The 22,724-nt window shown below is 33.0% G+C and overlaps 3 protein-coding genes across 3 annotated transcripts; all 3 read right to left on the bottom strand.

Moving 5' to 3' along the window:
- Positions 1-424: 424 nt before the first annotated feature.
- LOC110720765 lies at positions 425-1,966 on the bottom strand. The gene is made up of 2 exons (XM_021899806.1): positions 1,843-1,966; positions 425-1,101 (listed from the first exon to the last, which is right to left on the bottom strand). Exons 1-2 carry the CDS (start codon positions 1,910-1,912, stop codon positions 695-697), a joined length of 477 nt encoding a protein of 158 aa, XP_021755498.1. The 5' UTR covers positions 1,913-1,966; the 3' UTR covers positions 425-694.
- Positions 1,967-8,578: 6,612 nt separating this feature from the next.
- LOC110720782 lies at positions 8,579-9,281 on the bottom strand. The gene is made up of 2 exons (XM_021899819.1): positions 8,949-9,281; positions 8,579-8,818 (listed from the first exon to the last, which is right to left on the bottom strand). Exons 1-2 carry the CDS (start codon positions 9,279-9,281, stop codon positions 8,579-8,581), a joined length of 573 nt encoding a protein of 190 aa, XP_021755511.1.
- A 2,689-nt stretch (positions 9,282-11,970) lies between these two features.
- LOC110720766 lies at positions 11,971-12,864 on the bottom strand. The gene is made up of 2 exons (XM_021899807.1): positions 12,757-12,864; positions 11,971-12,559 (listed from the first exon to the last, which is right to left on the bottom strand). Exons 1-2 carry the CDS (start codon positions 12,830-12,832, stop codon positions 12,168-12,170), a joined length of 468 nt encoding a protein of 155 aa, XP_021755499.1. The 5' UTR covers positions 12,833-12,864; the 3' UTR covers positions 11,971-12,167.
- Between the last annotated feature and the right edge of the window lie 9,860 nt (positions 12,865-22,724).

Genomic DNA, 22,724 nt, shown 5'->3' on the forward strand with positions numbered 1-22,724 from the left:
TTTTATTCTGTGTAGGTATTCTCGGCCCAATTCACCAATTGGACCAAACTTGTCTTTAACCCAGTACTAAAAGTCTTAGTCTAGATCATATTGTTTTTTTCCCCAGAACACAATGTATGAATATACCATATAATTAGTTGTAACTTTTTCAATTTACCCCTTGTTTTGTTTAAAATATAAAAATAACTGATACTTTGTCTCTTTCATTGCACAATTTTTAGTTTCACCTTGCTAACGCACATAACAAGTGTGAAAATGCATTCTAACCCGTGAAACATCACGTACATAAGACTGAATTAAAGGGATCTCACAGGTGACTAAGAGTATTGAAATATAATTCATGCCTAAACAATACATGTTCCATAATGCATATTGATGAAGGAAACAGAGAATTAATCAATTAAACACACTTTATTAGTGTTGCAAGTTAAAAGAGATGGAGTAATAAACTGGCTTTTATAAAACTTTACTCGTGGACAGACAATGAAAGGATTTGAGGGTATGTAAACCAACTACAATCAACATAATATATAAATAAATAGTGCAAATTAAATCAAAATGTTGTAATTAGAAAACAAAATGAAAAACATAATGTATGCTATATATAGGACAATACATGGAAACACTTGATGAACAAATAGTAAACTCAATCAGTATGAACTAATGAGTAGATAGAGGGGTAATGGTATACATATTATAGCTTAGGATAAGCGCATACACCCGTACCAGGAGGAAGCTTCTTCTTTCTAGTTTTAATAACAGGTTCGGTAGGAAGGTTTCGAGGATGAACGCAGTTCAATCCTTGACAACATACGTACGGACCATAAAGTTGACACTCTTGAAGGTGGTGTCTACAGTTATCTTTCGACGGAGGTTGTTGATTATCTAAAGGTGTACATAGTCCGAGACCACCTGGATGTTCTGGTGTCCAACCAAGACAATATAGTCCTTCACAACAAGCGTAATCACCATAACCTCCACAAAGTTGGTTCTGTTTTCTACACGTAGGGTTAGGATGCGGTGGTGGTGGTGGTGGTGTGCTCGAGGTGTCCGGTACATACGATGCTTGTTGATTATAGGGTCCGTAGCTATTTTCCATGGCTGCAAGAAAAACATGAACATATTACCACAAATTTGTTAGTAACAATAATTAATCATGTCTCAAAGAGAATTAAGCTATGGTTTTATCATCTTATGAAGTTTAGGCACTTCACTATTTCACTTCATCTCACACTCTTCCTATATCAGATTACTTGCAATATTTTAACTTAACACGGTTGCCGGTCAATATCTTTTATATACCTCTCAGATGAATATATACATTATAATAAACCTAATATATTAGCAATTTAAACATATGGTCAAATTGGGTGTATGTGAATAGTGGTGAAAAATCGTTATGATGATGTGAGCATTAAAAGACGAAGGGAACATTCATTTTATTAAGGCTTGGTCAAAGAAGCACCATACGAGTTGGTCTTTTTATGCACATTATGAGGCATATTTAAAGATTAAAGGGATACATCAAAATGGCACCATTGTGAAATTTTCACGAGGATTAAATAATTTGGGACAATACATGATTGCAATTATTATAATATATATATTTGTATGTGTAATTTTCAATAAAAGTACACATCTCCAAGCATTTTATAATCAATGTGCTTTATAAATTTCTAAAAAAACGAGGGTAAAATGATTAAATTAGAACACCATAAAAGAAAATGAAAATATCATTTTGAGACACCCTTAATGAAAACAGAAAAAAACGTAATAAGACAGAGAACATTAGGGCAAAAAAAAAAAAAAAATAGTAAGAAAAAGTTGCAAATTAAACTAAACCTGATTCAGCCAATGCCAAAAGAGCTAGCAAGATTGACAATACAAATAAGTTGATAAAAATCCTCTCCATTGTGTCGATTAGATGTTTCAAAATTAAATTAAAGTTTGATTATATTAGCTATGTTCACCATTGCAATACTTATATAGTGCTTTCTTGTTTTAGAGAGTCTACTTATTAGGAAGAAATAATTACGAGCGAGTCGTGAGCCACTTAATTTAATTTCTATGATTACTTTCTTAATTATTGAGTTGTTGCACACGACTAGTTCACTATGATAAAATTATTAATTAAAAATTTAGATGGTTGCAGCCACGTCTTTGGATTATTATGTTTTGTGAGTTACACGTAGTCGTGCTAAATATACTGTTAGAATATATGTTTTATACTCTATCACTCCCTCTCACACAAGAGCTTGTTGGGCTTGAAGTGTAGATGTAACATGGGCCCCATCATACCCAGTGTTTAATATTCCACTTTGAAATGAAGGGTGGATGAGATTCGAACCTGTGACCTTTGTGTCACGCTGACTCTAACTAGCTACAAACTAGGCTAAGATATATACATTTATCAAACTATAATACAATATCAATAGATCATATTAACATACTTCCTCCGTTCTAATAATAATGCAACAACTAGACTTCTGTACTATTCACCATGCTTATTTGACCACAAATTATGATTTATACGCAAAGTGAAATATAGTCATGTGGGGTCTTGTTAGATTCGTCTCGTAAAATACTTTCACAATATCAACTTTTTATAATTTTTAGTCTTATATAATTATAGATATTTAACATATAAAATGTGCTTTGAGATGCGTAATTTCATCCTTGTTGCAATTTTTGTGGAACAGAGGAAGTATATTATAACATATACTACCTCTATTTTTTTTTAAATAATTAATTAAAAAAAAAAAAACAAGAAACATCTATTGTTAATCTAGTTTATATTGTCTACAAGAATTACCTTTTTGTTAAAAACGATATATTTACATAATTTTTCTGGCGATTCCGAGCTCAATTTGGGCGTTAAGGGCTAAAATGACCCCTAAAACCTTACCCAAATAATTTTCCCGGCAAAACAATGGTTGTACGCAAATTGATACATTTTTAGACACGCAAAACGAGACACTTACACTATTTTTTTGCTAATTCCGAGCTCAATTTGGTTCTTAATTAAGTTCTTAAATGACCCCCTAAAACCTTAACGGAGCATTTTTTTTGGCACGCAAATCAAGGAAAATAATTTAATGACTGACCACTAACGGAAAATGTTAAGTGGTAGCAAAATCTCTTTTTTATTTATTTTTGGTGATAGTAAAATAAAATAAAATTTTAAATAGGTAACAAAAATCAAAGTGATGCTTTTTAGCAGTAGTAAAAGTCAAATTTTCCTTCATAATATCATAGCGTTGATTTTGTTCGATCTTGGCTTTTTTTAAACTGTTCAATGCGAACTGTATTGATTGTTGATTGGTGTACGTACATCAAATTCAAATATAGTAATATATTTTATCTAATTAAACGAAATCATATAGAATTTTGTGATTGATTATATTAAGATCATCCATTGGAGAAACGGCTAGAAAGCATGGGTGTATGTATTTTAATGTCACTTACATACTTCTATATTATTTTGTATGGAAACAACTTACAAATAAGCAATGATTATTTAGCTTATGAAATATGGATATATAATGATAGCAAATTTAAAAAAACTCAAAGAACGGGCTTCCCTATGTTTTTTTCTTTAATATAGTATTAATAACACATGTACACATACATCAATAATTAGGGCCAAGCTTAAGTAGTTCAAGAGTTTTGTTGGAGTGATAACAGTGATTCACGTACTTATACGAACTTAGCAAATCATTGCAATTCGATCTAGTGGTTTACTGCTACACCATCCATCCAGTTATGATAAATGCAAGAAAGGCTATAGGAAAAAAAAAATTAAAAAAAAAAATTTGGGAAAAAAAAAATGTTTTACATGTTTCACAAATAATGTAGTAGACTATATATGCACAAAATCAACAAAATCTATGACTAAAGATAACCAAAGAAGTGAATAATGCAAATGCATGTAAAGATGTTACAAGTAAAAAAGAATGGAGAAGTATAAAGTAACGTATAATTAGTTCAAACTCATATAACAATACATATTTGAATAATTCAATTTTATTCTAAAATGATTAATTGTATTCAATTTAACTTCTACAAGTACATGATTAATCACTATGTTACACGGACTTTTTATATGATGATCTTAAGTAGTTATGCCAAAACCTTGACACTCGGACTTGACACTTTATTTTAGTTCACAATCATAGAAATTTTTCAAAAATTAGTCGAGCTGGACACTTGAACACGTACACGTGTGTGGACATGCATGTACCCGAGTCCTAGTAACTATTAATGATAATAGTTTAGTGCTATCATACAACATTGATGAGTCTAGCAAAGCAAATACATGGTTGCACGTAGACCTTTCAATTGGGTTGAGTCAAGGATCATTTCAGGTCGGATCACTTTGGGTCAGAAATGCTCAACCCTTATCCCAGTGTTTTCAAGTTCAGGCCAACCCAACAAGGGCGGTTTTATAAGAACAATTTTTATTTTGTTGTTAAATAAGGAGAAAATATGAGAGATTGAGAGAGAATAGATCAGTTTTTTTTTATTCCATAGAATGTGGATATATATACATACAATATAAATAGGGTTTGCTTAGATAACAATAAATCATAGATCTAGAATATTCCGGAATGATACAGGGAGGATAATTGATAGCCACAAATATTTCATAACACTCCCCCTTGGATGTCCATTATCGAAGAGTGTGCCTCGTTAAAACCTTATTAGGAAAAACCCTGTGGGATAAAAAAAAAACCTAATGAAGGAAAAAGAGTACAACATGCTTCGTAATACGCTCGAGATGCCGCCTCATTAAAAACCTTACCAGGAAAACCCAATGTGGGACAAAACCATGGTCAAGGGAAAAAGAGTGCAGCGCGTATTTTCTCCCCCTGATGAATACATAACTTGAGATCTTCTAGTGCCGCAACAATGAATCCAATATGATTGGATATCTTCTAATATGTAGTCAAATATCATTCTTGGTCTTCGATACTCCTAAACTGAAAGTGCATCTCCAAGTCTTCAAGTGAACATGTGAAGTGTCTTCATTTCACCATACATGTATTTATCTCTATATCATTCCAAACTCTGTTTGAATAAAGTTACTTAAAAGTTAAACTTATGCGGTTAGGCCTTCTTCTGGAGGTCGTGAATAATAGAAATCGATGATCATTATTTGATCAAACATTCATTAATAATAATTTGATGACAAAACTTGATATTATTAATGTCGTTCTTCAATCTCATCTGAATTATAATATAACACATGTAATTAGATACGCTAATCATGGTTCTTCTGGACCATAAGAAAACATTCTCATGCATAAGTATTCCATTGATAATCTTTAGACGTTTCGTAATTGACACGATAACTCTCTTGCAAATACAAAACAAATCTCACTAACTTTCATATGCTCAAACTTCAGGTTGAGATGTCAATGATGTAGTCACATAAACTTTTCAAGAGTTTGATAATAATTGTAATATTTAAGATATAAAATTTGTGGGGCTATAAATACGTTGCATATAAATTCTTCGGGAACTTCTCTTACATGATTCATAAATAATATTAGATCAACGTCATATATAATTTTATCATAATTATAAGCCCATTGGAATATAAATATGTCTTTCTAATTTTCCATCAAAGTTGTAAAGACATGCACATACACCACAAATATTGGGATAGAAACTAATGCATGCAATATGAGATATATAAAACATGATAACAAATTAGGCAAAAATATATAATAAGTAATGCATCTAACAACTACTGACATATGTAATGACCAACCTGTTAACCTATGACTTATACGTGCATATAAACATACATAGGACTCAAAATAATGCAAGACACTTTACAGTGTGGATTTAAAAATCCATATTACATTGAACTTCTAATCCATGATAAACTTTTGATCATTATCATTATGTCGACATCAAAATGGACATATATATTTCAGATCCCTTATTCACTAGTCCATTCTATCATACATATGCATATTATTTATCGGTTCCCTTGTATACCGGTATCATAATATTCCATTAACGTACATTTCGCATGCTATTTTACTATGATATCTGAATACTTTTCTTATTGGTACCATCATAACTTCCTTACATCATAGGCCATCTATTGTAATAATTCAGATATCTATACCACTTTTAGGGTATTTCATACACTATGGTATTTATATACTATTACTCTATTAGTGTTAAGTGCACTATCTTGCCATATATCATATCCATTAAAGATATTTTTATTTTGGAACCGATCATACAACCTACACTTCAGGTGTAGTGATTCAAGTATAATTGGCAAGACTTTATCTCAACGTATACACTTAATATGACCAAAAATTATCTTCAACGCTATGCAACATGAGTCATAACTAAATACAAATCAAATCATAAATGTGAAACATATATCTTGATAATATATAGACAAAAGTTGGCATATAACTTTTCAAACTACCTTTTATAGGGATCATCAATTATATTTTCCGATTTTTCCAACTTTTGCTAATTCTTCTCCCCCTAAGTTGGTAAATATCTTATTTATAGGGGCGTCTAATTCTTATACCAACTTAGTATACAAATTTGCAATAAATTCTTTTCATCGGGAGGATCACAATCAAAATAATTATCTCAGAAGATTTGTATTAAACAAGTTTTATCTCTTCTAGAGAACAAATTCAATGAAGAATCATTTCTTCATTAACTTTACACTGCATGTGTATTTATTGTTACACTTTCTATAATATGTTCTCTTCTGGAGATCAATGTCAATGGGGAGACATGTATCGTGCAGTTGTACGTTTTTCTTTCTTTTCCAACTTCTTATGTGCTGACATATAATAGCCTCAATCAAAAGAATTATTATAATAATATAAACTTGATTGTAATTCTACTAGGTGATGATCTTCTAGATCACTAGAAACCTTGATAGTATGATACTAATTAAATATTCAGAATTTTCTCATACAACTTGTATTTGGTGAGCTTCTGGTCACCATCATGTGATAACATATAAGTTATTCTGGTGAACTTCTAGTCACCTATTATTCGTATGAAAATTTATTCAAAACGAATATATTATCTCTTGAAATTTTCTTCAACACAAATCATTGAAAATCACAATCCAAATATAGTTCAATCTCAATGTTATGTCGTGCCATTCAATTCACTTCATATATCTAACATTGAGAGAGTGTCAGCACATTATCAAATGAAACTTCAGGTTTCTATAACGGATATTTATTGAACCCGAATGGCCTAATTTAATTATCACATCCAATCATTTATCTAAATTTATATTACGGTTAGTTTTCCAGGTGATCACTTTATGAGACATAATATAATGTGATATTAGAACACCAACATGTGTTTCTTTATATAATTGGCAAGACAATCAACTAATACTTGATCCAAGATTTTACACTCTGCTGGAGCTTTGACTACAATATATCCATTTTACTAAATATAATCTCTTATAAAGGTCTATAAAAAATGTATCACATCCTCAAATTTACTATTGTCAATAATTGCTCTTTTCCTGTTTGAATATTCTTATCTTTGGAATCTATTGGGCTCGGCTACGGATACCACGCTTCAGGCGTGCTTTAGGTTCATTAGCAACTAATGTTGTCCTTTTGGGACATCAATTTTAATTAGAGCATTTACAGTTGGTATATAGCTAATGACATCTATTCATATCCATCTTCAGGATGGTATCATTTTGAAATATATTAATTAACATGTGACCACTTTTATTAAATAAAACATTAATATTTAAGTTAATGTATGTATCAGACTGACCATCAATATGTTTTATTAATTATGTGCAAGGATTACATAAAATAATGAAATAAATATTATCCCCCCCTAATCCTTGCATGTGGGGGCATTAAATAAATCCAACTACCTTTAAATCTCTTGCACCTTTCAAGTCACAAATTCTTTTATCAATGCATGTATAGCAAAGTAAAATGATTCTTATAAAACTTATATTCGTTCTTCTTGCCCAATTATATGAATCTTTATACTAAAAATTCTCAAATTAATATTCTAATAGAATTAAAGGAACTAAAATAAGATTCACTAAACCAAATAACTTAAATTAATAAATGACTGATAATAATAATAATGAAATATCCGAAAAACATAAAAATATCCAAAAATATAAAATTGTCCAAAAACAAATGTCCCATAAAGCATAAAATCATAACACTAAGATAAAATACTATTAAAAAATGCAAGCTAATTAATAGAGTTTATTCGCCAATGGATCATCACAATTTATTCAATTATTTTATTCAGGATTAGGAAAGAAATCAGTTGCTTCCAGGTGAGTTTTATCACCGTAATCATAATCACCTTCGCCATCCTTGTACACCAAATTTGTTTCCACTTTCTTTCCTTTCTGTTTGATTGATTGTTGATAGAGGTCTACTAGATGTTTTGGTGCGCGACACACACGAGACCAATGGCCTTTTCCTCCACAACGGTAGCATATATTTTCATTTTTATCCTTCTCATCCTTATTTCCATCTTTATTGTCCCACTTCTGGTGAGATTATGAGTTCCTAAAATGACCACCTCAACCACGATCATGTCCACGTCCACGGCCGCGACCACGACCTCGACCACGACTGCTGGCGTGATCTCTAGCCTTTTTCTCTTTCCCACTATGGGATGTCGCATTCGCTTCAGGGAATGGAGTAGAGCCAGTTGGGCGTGATTCATGATTTTTCATTAATAGTTCATTATTTTTCTCGGCCACAAGGAGATAAGATATCAATTCAGAATATTTTGTAAAACCCTTTTCACGGTATTGTGTCTGCAGGACAACATTGTTTGCATGAAAAGTAGAGTATGTTTTTTTCTAACATTTCTGCATCCGTGATTTTCTCTCCACATAATTTCAATTGTGATGAAATTCTAAACATGGCTGAATTGTATTCACTCACAGACTTAAAGTCTTGTAATCTTAACTGTAACCAGTCATAATGAGCTTTTGGTAATATCATAGTTTTCTGGTGGTCATACCTTTCCTTTAGATTACTCCAAAGGACTTGTGGGTCTTTAACAGTCAAGTACTCGGTCTTAAGGCCTTCATGAAGGTGATGGCGAAGGAATATCATAGCTTTAGCCTTATCTTGTCTTGTTACAGTGTTATTTTCTTTAATAGTATCACCAAGTCCCTTTGCTTCTAAATGTATTTCAGCATCTAACACCCAAGACAGATAGTTGTTTCCAGTAATATCAAGAGCAACAAATTCGAGTTTTGCAAGGTTTGACATGATTCACTAATATATAAAATAATATTATAAATTAGGACCTAAGATGGTATAATAAATATATACATACTCCAAGTTTCAATTAAGATAACTAATTTCAAGTAAGTAATTATAACAAGATTTGCGTATTGAACTTTGAGAAGGTTACTGTTCATGAGACCATAATTAAGTCTACTGATCAATTATCATAACAAAACATGAACCTTAATTTACCATAATAAACACAAACCTTAAACAAAAAAACAAAAACGTTATCTTGGGACAAGTAAGTTGTGGAAATACGTATGTAATCGGATTATAAAAAGTAATGTATCAATAAGGTCTTTGCACGCAATGATTGATTCAAAGCATTTCAATGACCAGCTTGCTTATTAATTAATACACTGTAAAGATACATCCACTTCTCAAAAATTTCTATAAAAAAATTCTGTTAACCGTATTATTCTCGATAATGTATAAAAACTCCCAATAAAACATACAATATTTTCTCATTACTAATATCCCGCAAATATTAGACCGATCAATCCAAAAGAAGCAGTAACAATCAACAAAGAAAACGATCAAAAACCCCAAAATCATCAAACCAATTGAATGGATTAAACAGGATCCCGATCCCGATCACAAATTATGCAAGACGATTAACGCAAAACCAGCGGCATAGGATAAGCGAAGAAAGACGAAAGCAGAAGACGAAGCAAAATACAGAGCATTAATGATTATAACTTCTTGGATATAATAAATTCTTGGATGAGTACCATATTATAACAAAAAAAATTAATGATTAAAACTTTGTTATCAATTCTTTACAAATATTCCACCTCAGATAAACTATAATCAATCAACCACTCGTTTCTTAGCTCAAAATTTCCGGACTAAAACTAACACAGTATGCCAAGAACAACACTTTACTCTAGTTGAACAATTAAAATATCGATTTCACACATGAAACAACAACAATTAAAGAGCAACTAGCAACATTAAGTGGGTGTTAAAATCAAAAGGGCAACATCATAAATTTAAAACAAACAAATTAAACAGCACAGAGAACGGGTAATGCTAGAAATTGCTTAAAATCAAAACTTAATACTGTCGAATTTTGACCTTAGATAAACCCTTGAGCACAGAGAACGGAGCACGGAGGCCACGACCTGATTACGCGTCACGCCGTCACGGACTGCGGGACTGTTAGTCTATGAGTGAAAGTGAGTTAGGGTGTCGAAGGAGAGGAAAGTTGTTTTGGAGTTTGGGTAGCCTTGAGAAGCAGTAATGCTCTTGATCTTATGAATCAATAATATTGTTTCAGATCCAAGAGCAATGGTGCTGATAACGTGTTGTAAAATAAGGAGAAAATATGAGAGATTGAGAGAGAATAGATCAGTTTTTTTTTTTATTCCATAGAATGTGGATATATATACATACAATATAATTAGGGTTTGCTTAGATAACAATAAACCCTAGATCTAGAATATTCCGGAATGATACAGGGAGGATAATGGATATCCACAAATATTTCATAACATATTTAATTTATTTTTGGCTTTTTATTAGAAAAATCTGGTTTCTTAAGCTCTCATTGTTGTTTATTTTTCGATTTTTAAATCGAGCATTCTCACCAACATAATTAAATTGTCATCAAAGCACATCCAATTTCTAACTAATCAAAATGATAATAACATGAACAATAAAATCATGAAAAATTATAAAATTAAAGGAAGGAGCCAACATTAAATACATGGAGAATAATATCTCTTGATATAACTTCTTGATATCACTTAACTTTAAATCATATAATTTGTATTTGACACTGTTATTATTTATATCTATATAATCCCTTTAAATTGATTAAAAGGGATTAGTTATGTATGTAAATAATATCCTTATAGAGTTGATTGTTATCTCCCATGCCTAAATTAAAACATTACTTTATTCTTCACTATCTATCATTGTAATATATATGTCCTCAAAATAAAAAATATAACAAATAATGTACAAAATCGTTGTAATATACATTCATATCAATGTAATACAATTCAACCTTAACTTACAAAAATAATGTTATAGTATAAAAGATGTTGGTAATACAAGATTTAAACTAAACACCATATGAAAGTGGCCGGTGGCGAATAGATTGGTGTGGGCTATGCGGTCGATGCGTGGCGTAGGTTGCGCGGATGTAGTTGGTAGGTTGGTGTGCGTGGGTGGCGATTGGTGTGGATCTGAGAAAGAAAGGAATAACAATGGGTTGGTGGATCAGGTCAGGTTTGACGCAAATTTACGGATTAAATAGATTCATATTACATTGGGTTTCAGGTTAAAAAAAAAAATTGTTCAAACCCACAAAAAACAGGTTAGGTTTTTGGGTCGAGTCAAAATTTGAGGGGTCTAGTTGCATGTGATAACTGCAAAAGTGATGCATCTAGAGCTATCATATAGATATATTTCCTCTGTTCTAGTAATATTGCAACAACTAGAATTTTATACTATTCATCACGCTTGTTTGACCACATATTATGATTTATACGTAAAGTAAAATATAGTCATGTGGGTCCTGTTAGATTCGTCTCGTAAAATACTATTACAATATTAACTTTTTATAATTTTACTCTTATATAATTATAGATATTTAGCATATGAAATATGCTTTAGGATGATTAATTTCATTCTTGTTGGAATATTTGTGGAACAGAGGAAGTACAACATTTTGATATAGGCATATATCAATGCAAAAGCAACATACAAGAGAGTGTGCGTCCAAATAAAATAAAATAAAATAAATACTAGTAATGGCTCGCTGCTCCAGACCCCAACACCATTACACCAGGAGGAAGCTTAAGTAGTAGAGAGTGAATCACATTGTACATACAAATGGCAGTGATCTTAGATTAAAATTTAATTGGCTAGCTGCTCGCATATCCCAACACCAGGAGGAAGCTTAAGTTTTTCAGGTTTAATGCCTGCGGCCGAAGGCAGTGTTCGGGGATGAACACAGGTTAACCCCTCACAGCAGTCATAATCACCATAAGGCTGACAAAGTTGTTGCGCAATTTGACACTCTTGTGGTGGTTGCGCCGGTGGTGGTTGATTCGAAGGCGTGCACAGTCCAACTCCTACAAGAAGGTTATCGAACCTGCCTGTGCAAGCAAATCCTTTGCAACAACTGTAGGCACCGTAATTGTTACAAAGTTCAAGTGACTTCCTACAAGTAGGGTTCATTGGTGGTGGCGGTGGTGGCTCATTCGACGGGGCATACATTGATTGTTGCTCATCATATGAACCATCAACTGGAAGTAACACATGAAAAAATATTAATTCAAACATAAGTTAATTACTACCTCTGTTTCTTATTATTTGTAAACAAAAAAATCTCATAAATAATACCTCGGTTGTTTGTTGCAAAAAATAATAAAATAAAAAATAAAAATAAAAACGGATTGCAAATAATCAATTACATGAAATCAGTTAGACAAATTAAACCAACCTGATCTTGTAAGCACCAAAACTGCTGCCAAGAAAACAGCGGCCATGACAACGAAGTTGATGGTAAACCGCGCCATTTTTACTATGTTGGACAAATAGATTATTGCTAAGCTTCATGTTCACTAGCATCGCGATATATAGTATTTATAGTGCTACAAATGGATCTACAAATTCACCATGATATCTTGTTTTTCCGTTGTTATAAGATTTAATTATTCAATTATTAATCAGATAAGTTGACAAATTGATGATAATTCATCAGTTACGTACATACTTCGTATATATATGGTAGTTGTAGCCATGTCTTTTATGATTTTATTCCAAAATCCCTGAATAGTATTAAATTAAAAAGTTGAATATCAGGGATATAATTGATGATGATAACATAATGTATTTAAAAATTCTTATGATCGCATACTTTGTAATTAAATGTATGTTAAGTGCTGAAGTCGTGGCATTCCTAGCTTGTTTATAGACAATTATTTGGTGTTTCTCTCATAAAACATGGTGCAACTTTAATTTAATCAGTTTGATTATTTTATGTTTCATATTGCTCCTTCCAATTCTATTTGTCGTTAGCCGCCTCACATTCTACTTGGGTCGTCCATTAAAATTTGTATATTTTCTTATTTAGTATAGTATGTAGCTGGTCTTTTAGCCCGTTTCAATGCACATATTATTTCTAAGATTATTGTTATTAAGGTGTATTTTTTTTTTTAAGAAAATGAAACAAATGATTGAAGTCTAGGATTGGTTTATATACTCTATCATGCCTCCCCAGTCACACGAGAGCTCTTTGGGCTTGAAGCGTAGATGCTGCATGGGTCCCTCCTAACCCATCCAGCGCTTAATATTCCACTTTGAAAAGAGGTCGTGGATGAGATTCGAACCCATGACCTTTGTGTCACGTTGACTCTGATACCATGTTAGTGGATCATTTCAACCAAAAGGTTAAGCTGATGGTTGAAATCCAGAATTGGTTTATATACTCTATCAAATAATCCCAACTATTGGCGAATTACTTCTAATAATCCCAACTAAGGTAATCTAATAATCCCAACTATGGGATCAGTTTGCCTCCGGTGGTCCCAATGACCGTTAACCTGCTTGCAGGATAAATTTTATTTATTTATTTTTTAAGAGCCACGTGTCAGCACGTGATTGGTGTAATATTAAAAAAAATTTAAAATTTTTTTAAAAAAAAACAAAAAACAAAAAACAAAAACCATTCCCAGCCACCCCCTCCCCTTCCCCCACCGTGAAACCCTAGGCAAACCCCTAGCTCACTGAAAACCGGTCGGCAGGCCGGCCGTCTCCCACCTCCCTAAACCCCCCCCCCCCAAAAAAAACGGTCGTCCGTCTACTCCTACCCCTAAAACGAACTCGTCGTCCAGCCTTCTCAATCCCCTAAACTCCGGTCGCGCGTCAAGGGTTTCACTTCCTTTTGAAGCCTCACTCCTGCCGCAAGTCAGAGGCCGCTCGCCACGAAGGAATTCTGGCTAACAATTCTTTTTTCCACCTTTTCACTGTCACTCAAGTGACTTCCGATCACAAATTGCGGACTGAACATATTTGGAACCTCATTGTTGCATGTAAAAATGGAGGAGCTAGAGAGAAAATGGGAGAAATGAAATAGGGGTGTTTGGGAGATGGAAGAGGCAAGAGGAAGAAAGGTTGAGAAAGAGGGTTTGAGCGCTGGTCGTTTACGGGGGTAAGGGTGGACGGCTGGCGGGCTGGGGGTTGCCCTTGGGCTTTGCGGTGGCAGAAGGGGAGGGGTGGTGGCTGTGAGGGTTTTTGGTTTTTTTTTTTCCTTTTTCATTTTTTTCTTTTTTTTTATTTTAGACCAATCACGTGCTGACACGTGTATTGGTTACCTATTACAACAAGCTAAGTCATTGACTTGGTGTTGACCGGTTGGGATCACTGGAGGCAAACTGACCCCATAGTTGGGATTATTAGATAACAAACCTTAGTTGGAATTATTAGAAGTAAATCGTCAATAGTTGGGATTATTAAAGTGTATTTTTCCTTTTGTTTGTGCAAGTAATCTATATTTAAGTTAGTGGGAATGTGAAAGGAATAATGTTAATTACATGTAAATGATGAGTGTGACATGTGGATATGTGATTGTTTGTGTTAATATACTAAGTATAAAAGTATAGATATATGTCTCAACCATTTACCTCACTAACATTATATTTATCTATACACTCATAGTTTTCAAAAATTATCTATACACTCATAAAAGTTTATAAAATAAAATAAAAGTAAATAAATAAATAAATAAAAAGAAAAAGAAAGAAAGAAAGAAAGAAGAAAGAAGAAGACACCACTTTGCATAATTCTAATTCAAAATTTTATAAAGCAGAATTTACCTATCGGACAAACAAATAGGGACAGTGTCACAAATAGTACATATGGTACACCCTATGTTGTAGCCTTGCACATCCCAATTTATGGACCCCAAGTCAAGTTTGATAAATCTCAAAATAAGCAAAGATGATTAGACGGACGTGAATAATGGCAAATGTAAACATGTTTCAATTAAAAGAGAGTGGAGAAAGTATCAAGTAGAATAACATGTGGTTTCATCAAACCCAAATAACATATTCAATAATTATAAATTTTTATTCTAAAATGATTAATCAGGTCAACTTGCTACATGATTACTTATGATATAGCTAATGTTAGTTTAGTGCTATCATGTTACAGTGATATGACGAGTCCAGCAAAGAAAAGACATGGTTGCACGTAATTACTATGAAAGTGATTAGTGATGCGTCTTAATCATTGATCAGAATATATTTTTTTGGTTTGTCGATCAATAGACAATTGGTTTTCATTCCATAAGATAAGCTATATAAGTAAGAGCAAAGCTGAGGAATATTCAATCACTCGTCCAAAACAACATTAAACAATAGATTGAAGTGCAACGATCTCCCTACATTCGATCTCTTCATCGATCATTATTTCATACGTCGAAATGGCAAGTCTTCGTATCAACTACACTGTTATGTCAATGATGTTCTTAGCTATTCTTCTACTTAGTGTATCAGGTATGGCTCTTCTTCTCCTACAATACTTGTTTTCTTCTACTCAAATGTCATTTTTAATTCATTTATGCATGTTTGATTACTCTATAATGTAATTAATTTTTTGAATTAACGGGTGACTAATATCATTGATTTAATTTACTTCAGTTCCAACATTCATCGATGCAACTGAACCATCCGGAGAAATAGAAGAATGTCAAGGTTTTGGCAATATATGTGCTCGTAATGGTATATATGCTTGTTGTGAAGGACTAGTCTGCTCAAATTCCGATATTGTTATTGGAGTTTGTACTGTACCTCTACCTGGTCTACATATTTAATTTACTATATTATTGAAATTCATGTATCAAAGGTATACAAGCAACTCTACCTAGTATATATATGGAAGAGTTTCTTGTATGATGTACCGCTTTTTAATTTATTTCCAACTCTTTAATGTTACTCATTTATGTTTTTTTAATCGGCATTTGTAATATTATGGATTTCATTTTGTTGCTTTAATGATCAAGCTTGGCTATTATTTTATGTTTAATTTTATTATGAGAAGGTATTGGGTGCGGCAAGCCGCATCAAACAATTCGTGCGTCAAGTATATATGATATGCAGTATTTGATATATGATATGTATTATTTGATAGAGGATATGTACAACTTATTGGAGGATAAGTGTTATTTGACAGAGGATACGCACAGTTTGTTGTAGGATATATATTGTTTGTTATAGGACATGTAGTATTTGATAGAGGATATGTACAATTTATCTTTGATAGAGGATACTTACAATTTGTTAGATGATATGATGTAGTATTTGGTGGAGGATAGGCGTTAGTTGATAGAGGATACGTACAACAGTTTATTAAAGGGTATGTAGTATTTGATGGAGGAAGTATTTGATAGAGGATATGTACAATTTGTTGGAGGATGTGTGTTACTTAATAGAGGATACGTAAAGTTTGTTGGAGGATATATATTATTTGATAGAGGATAGGTACAATATGTTGGCTTACCTATTGCTTTTGTTTGCTGATTTCATCCTTTTGTTGGCTGATATGTTTTATTTGTTGGTTGATATGTTCAATCTGTTAGTTGATATTTATCTTTTGTTGACTGATATGTTCCTTTTGTTGGCTGATATGCTTCATTTGTTAGCTGATATGTTCCTTTTGTTGGCTGATATACATAATACTACATCCTGTTATAAGGGATATCATCAAACTTATAGATGATATTGTAGCTTATTATAAATGATATGATCTAGACAATAGAATTTATTTTATAAAAATAAGTAAAAGGTCAACAATGGCGGAACCGCCATTGAAGGTCCTGTACCTAAGCTCATGGGTATAACATAACATGCTCATTTCTCAACCAAAAATACATGCATTTGTTATCAAAACGCTCACAATTCAACATACAATCACATAGGACAATCAATTTCAACAATTATAAATCACACAAGAAAGCCTCAAATCGATTTTTTTGGGCATTTTTCGAAATATCCGAGAATCTCAAGCAATTATCAAGCCAATTCAAGCATAAATCATGGACAAATATAATCAACAATCAACGAGTTTCTCGCTGTCAACGATACCACCGCCAATAACAACGCCGCCGATGAGAGCGATAATTGGTATAAAGCAAAAACCCGCTAGACTGACAAAACATTTGGTCATGCTGGACTGACGCAATAGTTTGTGTTCTATTATATTTATCGATTTTATATAGCAATAAAATTAATCTCCAATTGGAATCACTCAGAAATGTTCAAAAGATATAGGCGTTTGAAGTTCGATCTTTGCAAATCAAGTGCACGTTTCTTCATTACTTGTTCTTTTATGTTTTATATTTCTTCAATCTTGAGCAATGAACTTATCCAAGTAAAAGAAGAAGATAAGGAAAATGCATAGTACTAAATGTCTCCTTTCTTAAAAGTAAGCCAACTTATTAGGAACGAAAATAAAAGAAATTCCTCCGTAACATATAATTCCCTACAAAAGTTCAACTTAGTTACTGTAAACTCTTATTTGTGATAGTGTGTGTAAAATAAAAGTTTTTTTGTAAAAAAAAGCGAAATAGAATAAATAAGGTGGGTGAGTCTATGAGTGTAAGAAAAAGGTGGATATATAAAGTACTTGTATGATAAAGTGTGTAAAAGGATGTAAATAGGTGGGGGTAAGAAGGATTTTTTTTTTTGGTGTTCCATCCGCTTCACCCTTTGGGCTAATTCAGATTCGAAACTCAATTCTGAGTGATTTGGTTCCAGTCTCTCCCAATTGTCATTGCGGGGATTCGAAAACGTGAAAAAGATAGTAAAAAAGACATGTCATATTTATCTGTACAATGTACGAAATATAAAATGAGACATGTCGTTATTTTATCTTATGCAATGTACAAAATATATTGGAAATAACTTGAAATGAAAAGCAAGTCAAACTTTAGTTACACATGGGGAAGTATTTATTTTTATTTCTCTCTTGTAAATTCATTTCCTCGGCCAATTGACCTTAGTATAAAAAAAATACTAAAAAGTCAAACGCATCAATTTAAAAATCACAATGGGGAAAGCTTCTTCCATCAACTTTGTTGTCCCGACCATTATGTTAATGGCTTGCAACAAAAAAGTTTTAGCTAATGTAATGAAAATACAAATTGTCGTTCCAAACACTCCATCTATTTAAAAAAACTCAGAGATGAATATGGATGGTCAGGCGTTGATGGGCACATTGAACTATCCGTGTGGTTGAGAGCCCTCACAGCCCAGGCACAACGACGCAATTATTAGGGGCGCGCGCATAAAGAAATCGATCTCTCTTCGTTTTTTTATTCTTTTTTATTAAAGAAAATGTCGTTTTTCACATGGATATAGAAAAAAATATATGGAAATATACTGCGTCCAATAGGATTTGAACCCAAGATTTGTAGAATTTTCGATTTTAGTGAAATTACTGTCGTTCGTGATAGTTCTTTTACTGAAACTTTCGCTGGTATTTCCACTTTCATTAAAAATGTAACTCAAAATGTAACTATCACTATAATTATCACTATCCGATCATAGATCCAATATGTATTACTTTATTTTTTCAATTAAAGAAATTCAAAAGGAGGATTTTCAATGCGAGATTTCAAAACATATCTTTCCGTGGCACCGGTCCTAAGTACTTTATGGTTTGGGTCTTTAGCCAGTATATTAATAAAAATCAATCGTTTTTTCCAGATGCGTTGACATTCCCCTTTTTTCATTCTAGTTATTAATACGGAAAGGGTTTAGCGAAGATTCGAGATAGAATCAACTACCTGTGAATAATCTCTACCCTTTATTATTTATTCTAAAAAAGAGGGTCGCCACTCCCTTTGGCAGCGCCCACTAATTCGGAACTTAATTTGAAAGCCATATTTCGACCCGAACGTTTTCGGGCTACCCCCAGTAACCATATATCAGGTATATATTGCCATTGTACCTTAATATACTCATCATATACTGTTTATGCTAAATTTCGTCAAGTGGGATTGAATAGCAAAATCTAGGTTACGAATCAACTAAATAAAACCTTAAACGAAAGCAATGAAAAAATAAAGAAAGGATACAAGGAATTGGTGATGCGGAAAACCCAAAAAAGGTATAAACCGCGGGTAGAATGAGTATTTACCAAACTTTCACTACGCAAAAGATTGAACGAAAAGGATTACAATGTACATTCAATATATCTTAGTAGCTGGGTTGCCGTGTGTTTAACATTGATGATAGTTTCCCCTTATATAGATTATTTGCTAGGGTTTGTTGTAGTCGTTGTAAAGTGATAAGATGTTCCCCTTAATATTCGGTTTTATCTCGCAGCTCCTTGACTCTTGGCACTCAACTTTATCTCCTTGACTCTTGGCACTCAACTCAGCCCACCAACGGCTTGACTTAACTGGAAGAAGACCGAGTCCTTGAGGCTTATTCCTTCCTAGAAGGAAAACGAGAAGAAGAAGGAGAGGACAAAGAAGGAGAACGTCAGGGAAAAAAAAGGAAAGAGAAAGGGATAGAGAAAGAGAAGGGAGCAAGGAAAGAAAAGAGGCAGAAAACGAGGGGTATTGTTAGAGTTTTATGTAAAACCTTTTTTTAAAACAATTATATTCCGACGGGAAATTTCGTCGGAAATTTCCGACGGAATAAAAATCCGTCGAAAATTGTACTTTTCGACAGAAAAATTCGTCGGAAGGTACTTCAATTCCGACGCACTTATTTTCCGTCGAAAAATTCCGACGGATTTGCGACGGATTTATTGATGAATTCGTCAGAAATATCCGACAGAATTAAAATCCGTCGAAAATTCCGATTTTTCCGACGGAATAATGTGTCCTTTAGAAATCGACTTGATTCTAATAGTGCAGGTTCTTTAAGCAATGAAAATCATGACTAGGGCTGTGCTTGAAACTCTCTTTATTTCCTCTCTTTCTCTCACTTATTTACTTCCACGTAGTCGTTTACTCACTCTACTGACAGCAAGTAAGTAATACCAATACCTTTTGTTGCCTACACAATTTACATGATAAAGGCACACCAAAAGTCAACAAAAGAAGTTTCTTTGAGAAGCTACAAAATGCTTGGGTCAAAACTATCAAGTTGCCCCCAATATTAACCACCAAATGAAATGGGTTTCTCCGCATAGGAAGGGACCCATAGTCCAACATTATTAGGTGGTACAAGTGATTGACTATAATAGGTTTAATCTGGTTGATCTATTCAATCTAGATCCATATTGAAGAGAGGGTTAACCATCAAAATATTGTACAATAAAAACTTTCAAATCAATATTTATAGGATTATTATATTCGTTATGTTACTTGTTAAGTTATTATTTTCTTTTCTAAAAGAAAACAACACATTATAATCTAGCGTTAATGCACATGTATGATCATAAATAAATAATAGACCCACTAAGCTTGAGATTAAACATAATGGTGAAAAATCTGATTTATTACGGTATATAATAAACTTCTGAAGAATTAAAAAAAAAACATCAATTCCAATACTATTTATATTGTATTATAATTTTAGGACAAAACCAGAAATGCAAGTATTAAACAAAGAAAATTTGAGTTTATAAAGGTCAAATTTAATGGTTACATAATCTTTAAAATTTTAAAAACAACAAATGATCAAATGATACAACAAAAAATGCAAAAGAATTTTAAGGAAATCATCAATTAACGCCAAAATCGCTGAAACAATACGCAAGAATAAAGGCAGAACATATTACAGTTCTACCGCGCAAACTCCAACACCAGGAGGAAGTTCAAGCTTTTGGGTGTTAACACCAGCAACCGGAGGCAGTGTACGAGTATCGGCGCACTTCAATCCTTCGCAGCATTTGTACTCGCCGTAAATCTGACAGAGATGATTAATTCTTCGACACTTGTCATCTGATGGTGGTTGTTCGCGTATAGGTAAACATGAACCAGCACCAACAGGAAGGATTGGATCTCCCAAAATGCAATTTAATCCTTTGCAACAAGTGTAATCACCATAAGCTAAACACAGTTCAGTTTCGTTCCTACACATGGGCGACGGCGTTGGTGGTGGTGGACCTGGTGGTGGCTGCTCATTGTATCCGGCAGATTCGTAATTTGTTGCCATGGTTGGAACTGGAAGTACTGAAAACATGAAATCAAACGTTATATATACTTGTATATAAACAACGATATGTTATCCTGACTCTTCATTTCACCTTAAATATATATGTACCCTCTCGGATATGGATAAGACACTTAGACGACATTTCATTTTAATTTAAAAATTAAAATCATTAAAAAAAACTTCACAAAATAGTCAAGTCGAATACTTAAAATGTACCCGCCATGTTGGACCTAATACCAGTCCAAGTAACACAATTAGTCATATTGGAAGTATTTTGTGTAGTACATACTAATAAAGTCATGCATATGCACGCAATGTACTTAAATCACGTACACTACCCAAACACAACATGGAACTTTACTGTCTTATACAGAGTAGTAGTTGCCTAGATCCATATATGCACGTAATATTTACAAGCATGAAAATTTAAAAATATACTTCGTATTGGGTGTATATAGGCGCATACCAACTATTTATTTAGCATGTATATAGGAGGGCGTTTAGGGGTTTTCAATTTTTTTTCCGTTTGATTTTTTTCTATAGTGGTACATTCATGTGTACTATTATGCTACAGTGGTACATTCATGTGTACAATTATGCATGTATAATGTACCATTAAGTATAAGTTGTCTTAATAGTACTTTTTGTGTACTATTATGCACGTAGTGATGATACTTTTTACCATTATATTTTCCACCAAAATTCCTTCTACTTTGTCCCACTTTCATGTGACAAACTTCAACTTAATTTCAAGAATGTCATCCTATATGTTTGCTAACATATAGGTGCTATGCGCCTATAGTTATTCCTTCGTATTATCTTCGTTTTATAATAGATAGAAGATGTATTGTTTTGACTTTTATACTTTCTAAGAAACCACTTTGACCATCAAGTTATATATACAATAATTAATAAAAAAAATAAAGAAAAATTAAGGGAAATTTTCAACGATAGCCCTCTCCTATTGCTTATTCCCAATGGTAGCCAAATTATTTTTGGATTCTCAATGGTAGCCTTCAACTTGTTAAAAGTTGCAACTGTGACCTTATTAAGTCTAAACCATTAAATATCCGTTAACTTTAACTATTGTCACCATTTTCTCTCCCTTAACCATTTTCTCTCTCCTTCCTTTCATCTTTCATGGCAGCCACCTCCAACCCCAAAACCCTCCACCCGCAACACCCTCCACTCCAACAACCACCACATCTCCGTCCCCCCTCCACCGCAACAACCACCCCTTCTCCATCCCCCTCCACTCAACCGCAACAACCCCCCGCAGTCCCACGAAATTGGCCAC

The sequence above is a fragment of the Chenopodium quinoa genome, unplaced genomic scaffold (genome assembly GCF_001683475.1).
Source record: "Chenopodium quinoa cultivar QQ74 unplaced genomic scaffold, ASM168347v1, whole genome shotgun sequence".
Lineage (NCBI taxonomy): Eukaryota > Viridiplantae > Streptophyta > Magnoliopsida > Caryophyllales > Amaranthaceae > Chenopodium > Chenopodium quinoa.